Source organism: Gekko japonicus, unplaced genomic scaffold (assembly GCF_001447785.1).
Source record: "Gekko japonicus isolate JY-2015 unplaced genomic scaffold, Gekko_japonicus_V1.1 scaffold194, whole genome shotgun sequence".
Taxonomy (NCBI): Eukaryota; Metazoa; Chordata; class Lepidosauria; order Squamata; family Gekkonidae; genus Gekko; species Gekko japonicus.
In genome coordinates, this window is record NW_015168052.1 from 599,512 (window position 1) to 611,396 (window position 11,885).

The 11,885-nt window shown below is 49.0% G+C and overlaps 1 protein-coding gene across 1 annotated transcript in view; it reads right to left on the bottom strand.

Moving 5' to 3' along the window:
• Positions 1 to 3,658, bottom strand: part of LOC107113113 (CUB and sushi domain-containing protein 2-like) — a 257,503-nt gene extending 253,845 nt beyond the window's left edge. The window contains exons 1-2 of the mRNA XM_015414381.1: positions 3,625 to 3,658; positions 2,668 to 2,884 (exon numbers count right to left, since the gene is read on the bottom strand). Coding sequence (XP_015269867.1) covers positions 2,668 to 2,884; positions 3,625 to 3,658 — 251 coding nt within the window. The remainder of the gene's footprint in view (positions 1 to 2,667; positions 2,885 to 3,624) is intronic.
• Between the last annotated feature and the right edge of the window lie 8,227 nt (positions 3,659 to 11,885).

Consider the following 11,885-nt stretch of genomic DNA (forward strand, 5'->3'; position numbering starts at 1 on the left):
GAAAGGTGGCGGTGGCACCTCAGCAGGTGCGTCCCGAGCCGCCTGTGGCAGCTGCCGAAACAAATGGCGGCGGGTGCACAGGACGTCTGTCCCCAGTGGCCTGCGGCGGCAGGCAAGCAGGACCGGGGGGTAGAAGAAGGGTTGGCGGTGGACGCCTCCCCCGTTCTCGAGGCCAGCCGGGGCCACCGCCCCACAGCAGGGCTCACCACCTTCCTGGGCGAGGCTGCGCTGGGCAACGGGCATTAGGAAAAGGCGGGGGGGGACGGCCCGCACCATCTCCGCGGGCGCACTGCTGGCGGTGAGGCCCAATGGCACTCGCCGGCCCCATAGGGCTCCAAAGGGTCTCTGAAGCTGGGGAGGGGGCACGAAGACGGGCTGCCGGCATTCAGCGGGCGGCGGCAGAGAGGCCAGGTGCCACACGCCCCTCCTGGAGGCCTCTCAGGAGTCCAAGAAGCCAGGTGGGGGGGCAGCCGAAGACGGGCCGGCAGTGGTCAGTGTACCACCGGCAGAGAGGTCCCACAGCGGCGGCAGCTCCCACAGTTGGAGGCAGCCAGGCACACCCCGCGCAGGGCGGGATGAAGGCGGTGGCGGGCCAAGTCTGTCGGCCTGATTCCTCTCTGGCTGGAGGAGGCCTCAGCGGGCCAAGGCGTCTATTGAGCCACTGGCGGAGAGGCTGCACTCCACCCGGACGTCCGGGAGGCCTCCGAGCGGCCCTAGAAGGCGGGGGGCGGGCGAAGACGGGTCAGCGCAGTGCCGGAAGAGAGGTGAGTGAAGGAAGGGCTCTTCAGCTCCCACCCAGCTGACACACGGCTGCAAGTCAGCATCCTCGCAGTGGGGCATGGCGGCGGTGGGCGGGCGAGGGAGGGCCTGAATAGGTCTCCTGGCATCCGGCCATGGCGGCGGCTGAGTGGGGAAAGGTGGGGCGGGGGCAGCTGGAAGTCTCCGCCAGGCTGTGGCCGCCTTGGCGAGGGAGGCGGCAGCAGGCTCGGGCGGAGGCCTTCCCTCCCCCTCCCAGCAAAGCGTCTGTCCCGCCCATCGTCTGGCCGCACACTGCCCAGGCAGCGATCTGCGGTGGGGTGAGGACAGCGGCGGCAGCTCCATCAGTCTGAGATCCCCAGCCAATGGAGCGTCTGTCCTGTTCAGGCGCTCCAAGGAGAGTGAGGCCTCGTCCCTCCCCTCCCAACTTCCCTGCAGACGGTCCCATCCTGTCCAAGGACCAGAGCAGAGTGAGCCGATGACGCTAGCCAGGACTGACGTGGGCGGGACTCCACAAAGCAGCCAGCCAACCCAGCCAGCATCTTCTGACTGGCAGTTCATGCGGCCAACCTATTTTGGCACACATCGAACGTTGGGAGACGAAAACACAATTATTATAAGGAGAGATTCATTGCATGCATTACATTTTTACTGCGCTGTTTTCTAATTCTGTAACCTGCCTTGAGCCTCCATGAGAAAGGTGACTATAAAGGAAGTAAATAAAAAACAAACAAAATCATTTAGAACAAGTAGTAACCCCCCTCCCAAATTGGAAATTCGACTGTTGTCTTACTGGAACAGCTTTGCATATAACCTGTTCTGCTTTAGGTAGCAAGTGGAGAGTAACAAGGAACCAAGTGTAGTTCTAGAAACCCTTTTCAGTTTATTTGGTAATGCTTAAAACTAAACCTTTTATAACAAAAGGCCCACTTTAGATAGTTAATACTAAAGTTTAGCAAATTTCATGCAAACTATTTTGACTTTTCCCCTTGACATCTTGGTTTCATGAGTCACACAGTAACAAGAACAAATCTTCAAATGGTTGAAAAGAGGGGTTTAACAACCTCTAGGACAGGGGTGTCAAACATGCGGCTCGAGGGCTGTATCAGGCCCCCGGAGGGCTTCTATCAGGCCCACAGTGGAACTGGCTATCTTCTGCTTCTTCTTCTTCCAGTTCTGCTGCTGCTGCATCATCGTGGGTTTGCAGCTTACAGATACACACCTGAACAGCATACTCAAGATTGCAACAGCACAGACATTTTGATGCAATAATTCAGAGCAAAAGGTGCTAGTTATCAGACACTGTTAAATAAACAAAATATTGCAAGGGTGCTGATGTTTTAAGCATGTTTTTATTTTAAGTTAAAAAAACCTTTGTGTTTGTGTCCTTTATAATGTTTATATCTCCGCTACCTGGCATTACATTTTATGACACACATGGCCCGCCCCCGCAAGGTCTCATTTATGTCAGATCCGGCCCTCATAACAAATGAGTTTGACACCCCTGCTGTAGGATTTCCAGAAATTGCCTAGTAGTGACCTACCAATTCGGGGGGGGGGGGGGGGTTGACGTTTAAGGAACTTCCCGTCCAAACCCTGATCCTCTGCTACCAACTTCTAAATCAACTTCTCCAGATGTTTCAAGTGGCAACTCAGAGTCGATAACACTGCGCCATCAAATACTCTTAAGCAATACTTTTGAGGCCTTATCAAGCATGTGACATCCAGAAAATTGAGATAACTTCACCAAAATAAATAGCTCTGGCTCTTACTGCAACACAAAACTTTCATAAATGTTTTAATCCAACCAACAGACATCTCAGAATGATTACAAACACTTCCCCAACCAGAGAAAGGATGCTAAAAAAACAAACAGAACAAAAAAAGTCATAGCCAGACGCATTTCCATACCTCGTTCTTAAATTTCCCTGCAGCGGCAATCCATCGTAGACAGATAAAACATCGAAATCTTCCTCTAAAGCGAAGGACTGGAATACAAGCTGCACCCTGTTCTGCTCCTCGGCGGTGATTGTCCATGTACAATTGGCATAATTTGGATAACCATATGGGAAGCCAGGACTCTGCACTGTCCCGTTTGGACCTTGCAAAATGTAACTGCAGTTCTGGGCTGGGGAGAAAAGGGGGAAAAATAAACATTCTAAATTATCTTTATTATTGCAGGATCACAGGCAGACAACTGCAATCCTATCAAAGTAATTTGTGAGTAGATGGCTTAGGATGTACATATCTAGATGATGCCCCAAGAGACCAGTGAAAGAAGTGAAACAGCAGCTGTCCAGTGCCCCAACTCAGATCAGGGCTGGAGGATAAGGATTTAGCTAGGGTGATTTCTCACTAGGGCTGCCTCGCAGCGCAGCGCCGTTTGCCCCAACACAAACATGTCAATTTCACACCCGAGGCTGCGGAGCTGCATTTGACCCGCGGCTTCACCCGATTTCCTCCGCAGTTTCATGATCCTCAAAAACTAGGATCACGAAACTGCGGAGGAAATCAAGTGAAGCCGCGAGTCAAAATGCAGCCCCGGAGCTTCGGGTGTGAAACTGACATGTTTGTGTTGGGGCAAACGGCGGCTGTGCTGCGAGGCAGCTCTAGTGAGAAATCGCCCCTAGTGTGGTGGAGTGGCTAGAATGTCAGACTAGAATCCAGAAGACCTAGGTTCGAGTCTCTGCTCTCTGCCAAGGAAGCTCACTGCAGTTCCTTGGGCCAGCCACACACTCTCTGCCTAACCCGCCTCTCAAGGGTTGTTGTTATTGTAAGGATAAAATAGAGGAAAAGCGAATGATGCAAAGTCTCTTTGGGTCCCCATAGCGGAGAGAAGTAGGAAACAAATTAAGTAAGTAAATAAACCTAACCTATACATGATTTTGCCAACAGAAACCATCCCACTAATACATAGAAAGAAGAGAGAGAGAGCCCATCTTTTCCCCCACCTAGAACTGTGCTAGGGTGGAAATGTGTCAAGGTTACAGTTTCGCTTCACTTCGTTTTGCTTCACTGCTTTCCTTAGCGAGGAGGGAATTCCTGAGGGGAGCGTATGTGTTGTTAGAATGAATGCCAGTAGCAGCCATAACCATTTCCTAAGTTGTACCCCTTGGCCTTTTCTCATGGGATTTGGCCTTGGAGACTTCTCTGCCTTGCTAGCTTAGATATATCTCAGGGTTGCCATAGTAACACTAGGGGCTGATTGCTGATGAATGCATGGGGTGGGGGATGTACTTGGTTTTACCTATAACCTGGAGTTTTCATGCGTTCCTTAGTCCTGACAAAAATCCAGTTCCTGATGTAAGCATATCTCTAATAAAGCATCACTACAAATAGTGTTGTGGAGAGTGTATTAACTGGGGACCTGACAAAGGGTCACATCTGATCTGAATTCCAATGTCTTGTCAGAACACTGGTAAACTCACTGGGGTGGTCTCCACAGAAGATTTCCCCTTGTAAAATAGTCCTAGTGCTTATGACTCATCATCCTAAAGGATCTAGTTTCAAATAACTTGCACTAAGTGAAAGCAATTGTATCGCCACTGTCTTTTTCACATTCGCAAGAGTTAGCACAAGGTATTTCTTCAGACACAATTTAAAAGCTAAATTAAATTATATCATGTGAATCATCTGATGTATGTTCCATTGTCCCAAATGCACTATGTGCTTTCATTAAAAAATTAATGTTAAAGTGCAACATTTATAGCACCACTGCTTGTAGAAGGGGAACTGCATTAAACACAGTTTCTATTCCCCCATTGCATCCCAATTCCACAAACAAATAAGGGGAAAAAGAGCCCTGCTGGTCTATCTAGTCCAGCATGCTGTCTCACCAGTTCCACTGGAGATCCAATAAATATGGCATGGAGGCTGAGGCCCTCCCCTGATGTTGCCTCCTAGTATTCAAAGGTTCCCCTTAGACACCATGACTAATAACCACTTCCATGAATCTGTCTAGCCCCCACTTCCATGAATCTGTCTAGCACGGACTCTAATCTTGGAGAACCGGGTTTGATTCCCTACTCCTCCACTTGCACCTGGCTGGATGACCTTGGGCAAGCCATAGTTCTGGCACAGCTGTTCTTGAAAAAGAGCAATTTCTGTCAGAGCTCTCTCAGCCCCACCTACCTCACAGGGTGTCTGTTGTGGGGAGGGGAAGGGAAAGGAGTTTGTAAGCCACTCTGAGACTCCTTCAGATAGTGAAGGGCAGGGTATAAATCCAATCTCTTCTCTTCTAAAGTAATCTGTGCCTGTGGCCATCATCACATCCCCTCCACCCCGGTGTGCTAGAAATACCAAACTCACAGGGGATCTCCAGCTGAGTCTCCTCAACCTGCCCTCCAAGATTGGGTTTATGGGGTCCAACTTACAGCCCCTCGGAGAAGGTGCTCCCATCCTCCATTGTTTGCAATGGAGGAAGAAAACAGCAAAAAAGCAAGGGCAATAGAAGCCCAGCAGAACAGAATCAAAGTCCCAGAGAATCTCTGCAGTAGAAACTGAAGGTGGAGGACATTTTGCAAGCCAAGCAAAACCAGTGCAATGTGCCCAGCAGTGGCAGTGCGAACCCAACAGGACTAAGGTTAACAGGACTAAGGTTAACCAGAGAATCTCTGCATTAGAAACTGAAGTAGGGGGCATTTTTGCAAGCCCAGCAGAACCAGTGCAATGTACCAGTGCCCAGCAAAACCCATTGTGGCAGTGCCAGCTCAACAGGACTGATGTTGAGCACAGAATCACAATCCAAGCAAGGGAGCATTTTTGCAAGCCCAGCAGAACCAGTAGAATGTACAGAGTGCCCAGCAATACCAGAGCAATCACAGAGTGCCCAGCACGACTCAGTGCCAATGTGGCAATGCCAGCTCAGCAGGACTGATGTCAAGCACAGAATCACAATCCAAGTGGGGGGGGGGGGTGGAAGCCCAGCAGAACCACTGCAGTGTGGAAGCCCAGCAGAATCCAGTGCCACTGTGGCAATGCCAGCTCAACAGGATTGATGTGAAGTACAGTCACAATCCAAGAAAGGAGGGGGTTGCAAGTCCAGCACAACCAGTTTAATGTAGAAAATGCTCAGTAGAACCCAGTGCCACTGTGACAATGCAAGTTTAAAACTGATCTCAAAGAACAGTCACAAGAAATCCAAACTGGGGGGAGGAGGTGATTTTGCAAGCCCAGTGCCACTGAAATTTCTAGCTTAAAAGGACTGATCTCAAAGCACAGAGTCACAAATCCAAGCCGGGGGAGGGGGGGATTTTGCAAGCTCTGTGCAAGAAAATGGAAAGGGAACACAAAGCAACCCTAGTAGGGACGGGGGTGTTCTTGAAACCGATAAGAAGTTTGGTAAATATTTTGATTGCATGGAGACAGTCTATCTGGAAATGTACCCATTCTTGGACCACAGAAATTGCCCACGAATGGCTTGAAAGTTCATATCAGTTGGCATGCCATGAACTTCCATTTGCGAACCACAAATTGTCCAAAATTTGTCATGAGTTTTAGGCCTCTTTTCCAAAAACTGCAAACAGCATTTCACACACCCATACACATACCAAGCAGCTGCACTCTTGGGGAAAGAAATCCAAGGAACTAAACTCAACATGAGCATTCATTAGAGCCTGTTATAATTTGATTGACCTGCTCTTGAACAAAGGGAAAAAAGCTGTTTTTCTTTAAAAGAAACCCACAGAACTTCACCCCTGCTTTGTGAAAGATGCAAGGGTTTGGCTGGATTTCCCCAAGCCTAACTGCAGGCGTTTGTGGTTCAGAATGGGGCATTCCTCCAGAGTCCTTACTCCTAGGAGCTAGCTCCTCCTCCTCTCTGTAGGCAGGGCCAGCAGACACTTCAGTTAGGAGGGGAGGGGCTTGTCCCCTGGACTTCCAGTTGTTTTCCAAGCCTCCATTCCCCTTCTCTAAAAGGAAACTAACAACAAACCACTCCCAATGGGGAGCTAACCAACAAGCCCGGTACACACCCTCAACCCCCAAGGGCAATCAACCATTTAGGCTCTTGTCCCATCTCCCTTGAGACCGAAAGAAACTGATAGAGGTTCCCCCCCATCCAGAAACAACTATTAACACCTCACTTGATTGCGTTTATGTGTCAACCCCCCTGCAGACGACAGAAGCAATCCCATCCAAAGGGCGGGCAGGACTGCCCCACTCTGGACCACCGAGAAGGAAGCTTCACGGTAAGTGGAGATAAATCTTCCATTCTCTGGTGGTCCAGGAGTGGGGCAGTCCTCCAGACTCCTTACTCCTGGGCCATAAAACAGAAGTACCTTACAGGGTGAGTCTGAGTCTACAGGGTGTGTTGAAGAACCCTACGACCAAAGGTGGCATCCACGGAAACCGATTTGTCGATTCTATAATGTCTTGTAAAAGAATGTACAGACTTCCAAGTAGTTGCCTTGCAAACTACATCTAGCAAAGGGAAACCTCTATATGCCACTGAGGTAGCCACCCCACTAAGGGAATGAGCCGTTATCCCCTGTGGTGGATCCAGTCCCCTTGCTTTGTACACCAGGATTATGCACCCTCTAATCCATCTACTTAATGAAGAAGGCAATACCTTCCTGCCCAGGGATGACTTTCGAAAGGAAATGAAGAGGGAGTCAGATGATCTTACATGTTTTGTTCTATCCAAGTAGAAGCGGAGCACCCTCCTTCTCCTTCTCACTCCATGGGTTAGGGCAGAATGAGAGTAAAACAATATCCGTGGACCTATAAAAGGTTGAATTTACTTTAGGAACGAAGGCTGGGTCCATACGGAGCACCACCCTGTCGTTATGGAAAATGCACAATTCCTTATCTATGGATAACACCTGCAACTCTGATACTCTCCGCGCCGAGGTGATCGCCATCAAAGAACACCATCTTAAACGTCAGTTCCTTCACAGAACAAGTAGCCATTGGCTCAAAAGCAGCCTTACATAGTGCCTTGAGGTTCCATGTCGGGAACCTATGTACTGTCGGGGGATTTAATAGGGAAGCCCCTTTCAGGAATCTTTTGACAAGTGGGTGTCTTGCTAATGAATGGCCCTTAGTGGTCCCCCTAATGGCAGAGATGACTGCCACCTGCCTCCTCAGGGTGCTGGTACTAAGACCCTTCTCCATACCATCCTGAAGAAAAGACAAGATCTCTGTAATAGGTGTTACGAGTGGATCCTGCTCCCGTTCCACACAGCACGAATGGAAGGTTTGCCATGTGGTGTTATATACTGTGTTAGTGGATCCCCTCCTAGCTGCCAGCGTGGTCTGAACTACATCCTGTGGGTAACCTATTCCCCTCAACTGCTAGTGTTAAATTTCAACACTATGAGTTTTAACAACCCTGGTTGTGGATGAACTACTTCCTCCGGGTCAGTAGGTCCTCCATTGGTGGTAGACGGCACAGATCTGCCACTGATAGTCTCTGTAGATCTTGGAACCAGGTTCGTCGAGGCCAAAATGGGGCCACTAGAATGATTTCTGCTTTCTGGTCTATCACTTTTTGGATTATCCTTTGTATGACTTGAATCGGTGGGAAAGCATAAAGCAATACCCTTGGCCATTCCATGTGTAGAGCGTCTATGCCTATTGCTAATAGATTTTTTTACTCTTGACACAAAGCTTCTCGTTTGACGATTCTGCTCTGTTGCGATAAGGTCCACTACTGGTGTTCCAAACTTCTGACAGATTTGAGTGAACACCATCAGGTTGAGCATCCACTCTGATTGATCTACCCACCGGCGACTCAACCAGTCTGCCACCATGTTCTCCCGACTTGCCACATGTAGTGCTTTTATGGATAATATGCATCTCTCTGCCCATGTTATTAGTAGGCTTGCTTCTTCGTGTAACCACTTGAAATGAGTCCCACCCTGTCGGTTGACACAGGCCTTCGCTGTCATATTGTCTGTTTGAATTAACACATGACGTCCCTCTATCTGACCTCGGAATTTTTCCAGCACTAGCCTGATCACCCTCAGTTCCAGAAAGTTCATACTGCTGGACCTCTCTGACATAGTCCATGCACCTTGTGTCATCTTCCCCTCCGCATGTGCTTCCCATCCGAATAGGCTCGCATCCGTTGTAATCACCACTTGTGTTGGTTCCCTGAGTGGCATGCCCTCTGAGAAGCGGTTCGTTTCTACCCACCAACGTAACTGCTGCTGTAGTAACTGTGGTAGTCTCACTCACACTTTTACTTTGTGCTATGAAATTCTAAAACAGGAGGAGAAAATGTTGGAGTGGTCGCATGTGGTACCAGGACCATTGAACTACATCCTGGCAAGACACCTGTCTTCCCAGTAGCTGTGGAAGGACCATAATGTCCACCTTTTGTAGCTCCAATACCTATTGTGTCAGATGTTGCAATGTTTGTTGTCTCTCCTGTGAGAGAAAGACTCTGTCCCTCACTGTGACTATCTGTACCCCCAGATGCAGAAGGGATTTTGATGGTGTTAGTGAACTTTTCTCCGTATTGATCATAAACCCGTAGTCCCGGAGGACCTTCAGTGTGATCTCCAGAGACTGAATAGTGAGTTGGTATGAAGTTGCCTTGACTAATATGTCATCCAAGTACAGGAATAGAGACACCCCTTTTATTCTCAAGAAAGCTACCAGGGTCACCAGGACTTTGGTAAACACTCTTGGTGATGACTTCAAGCCGAAAGGAAGCGCTCGGTACTGGTTATGGCATCCGTCATAAGCAAGTCTTAGAAACCTGTGATGTGTTTTCCAGATAGGTCTATGGACCTCACCATCTCCATCTTAAACTTCTTGGTTACAACCCATCTGTTCAGCCACTTGAGGTCTAATATTGCTCTGATGTCCCCGTTCTTCTTTGGGACGGTGAAAAATACTGAGTAGACCCCTTGAGATCTCTCTGAGAGGCGTACTGGCTCTATCGCTTCTATCTCTAACAGCTGTGAGATGGCTCCCTCCAGTTGTAAGTGTTTTATCCTTTACCTGTTTCTTGGCAATTCCATAAAACAATTTGGAGGTGGGGACAGGAATTCCAATGAATAGCCCTTTACAACTAACTCCAGGACCCATTGGTCTGAGACTGTCTTTTGCCATACCCGTGCAAAACTCTGGAGGTACCCCACCATGCCTATATTGGTTATACCCCCAGCATAGTCATGCTGAGGTTTTTTTCTTTTGACCCTTGGTGTTTTGGGACTATTTGGTGGAGAAGGAGGATAATTTGCCATCTTTGGACTTAGACTGCCACTTTCTCCTAAAGGTCCTGAAATATCCAGGTTTGCTCTCCCTTCTGGAATCATGAAAGGACTGAGGATTTCTTCTGTTCTTTCCCTCCTTCTTCTTTGATGGAAGCACTTTTTTCTTGTCCTTATCCTCAATAAGGTATCTATACAGACCTTCACCGAACAAGTTAGTACCTCTGAAGGGCACCGCTGCCACTTTGGCCCCTGCAGAAGGATCCACATCCCAGCTCCTTAGCCAGGTATTGCGTCTCGCCGTGACACTGGAAGCCATACTCCTGGCAGATTGCTGCACTGCATCAAGGGTGGTGTCTGCTGTGAAAGCTGTAGCGAGAGCTATTTTCTTTAATTTGTCTTTTAATTATTTGGGAATGCCACTGTCTGCCTTTGCCAGGTCAGAGGACCATGCGTAAGCAGCCCTTGTGAAGAGGGAACCAGTGACTGAAGCTCTTAAGGCATTTGCGGAAACTTCAAAGTCTCTCCTCAATGCTTGTTCTATGCATTTGTCACTGTGGTCTTTCGGAAGACCATCTGCTTCCATAGGAAGAACTGAGGTGGATACCAGGTTGTTGATTGGATCGTCTACTGCAGGAAGCCTAAGTTTCTTTGACACCTCTGGAATAAGAGAATAGAACTTGCCAAAGGATGAGTGAGTAGCTTTTGGTTTTGCCGGGTGTTCCCACTCTGCCTTCATGACTTTATAGAATGCAGCTGGCAGTAGAACCCCCACTGATTTGGGAGTAGCCTTGGGCATAGTTTTCTCTGAGCCTATGGGAAAACCAGTGTCCTCCTCCTCTTGCTCTTTTGGAGTGTAAGATAACTCCAAGAAGTCTGCCATAAAGTTCCTAGGGGCAGAGGTTAGAAGCGGGTGTGTGTGTGTTGTTTTACATGAATAAAGACCTTTCCCCCGTTCCCTTCTCTCTCCCTTGCCCCAATTTCTACATTCCCTTTTCCTTTAGGCAGTTGGCAAAGGCAGCCTTAACCCAAGTGGGGGGAAGGGCCTTGCCCAAAGAGCAGGCTTCCCAGTTCAGGGGAGTTCTTACTGTACTGCTGTGGACTGGGGCTGGAATCGGCCTTCCTCGAGGTCCTGCCGGGACAAGGAGCCAATTTAAAATGCTTGTGTGGTGGCTCTCCAGCTGTGCCGTGGCCTTCCCGCAGATGCCAGTAACTCTCCGCCCTTCAGCACGCTCCCTACATCTGGGCGCCATGTTGGTCTGCCTCCCCCCAGCTGGGACCATCGGCAGAGATCATGTCAACACCACAGTTCTCCAGGGGTTTCCCAGGTCTACAGCTGCCATGCCAATGGAGCTGCTCTTCTCCAAGACAAGGGAGGGCGGGGGAAAAGGGTTCCTTGAGTAAGCTATACAGCTAGCTGCTCTACCCTTCTTCCTCCCTTTCTTCTTGTTGGTCTTCTTTCTGTAGTGTGCTCCACAGGAGCACAGTCTGCCATGTCTTGCTTGGAAGGCAGGGCTGGAAAGACGGGGAGTCCAGGGGACAAGCCCCTCCCCTCCTAACTGAAGAGTCTGCCGGAGCTAGGTCCCAGGAGTAAAGAGTCTGGAGGACTGCCCTATTCCTGGACCAGCGGAGAATTACCATATTTATTAGGGTGGCACCAGAGGGACAGCATAAAACTGAGTCATGCAGTTAAGTCACATCAGCAAAGGGAAATTACATTGCCTTTGCAACAGAAAAATTCCAAGGTGACCTGTCTATAAATAGCCTGCAAGAAGCTATTGCAGTAAGAGGATATCCTTATTGTGCTCAGTATTTTGCCTTCTAACAGTGGCCAGCTACATGTCATGAAAAGTTCACAAACAGGGCACGATGGCATTACCTATTGCTTCCTTGCCACATGTATGCCATCTCTGTCCATGGTAGCAATTCCGATCATTCATCTCATCCTTTCCCAGAATTTTTTAATGA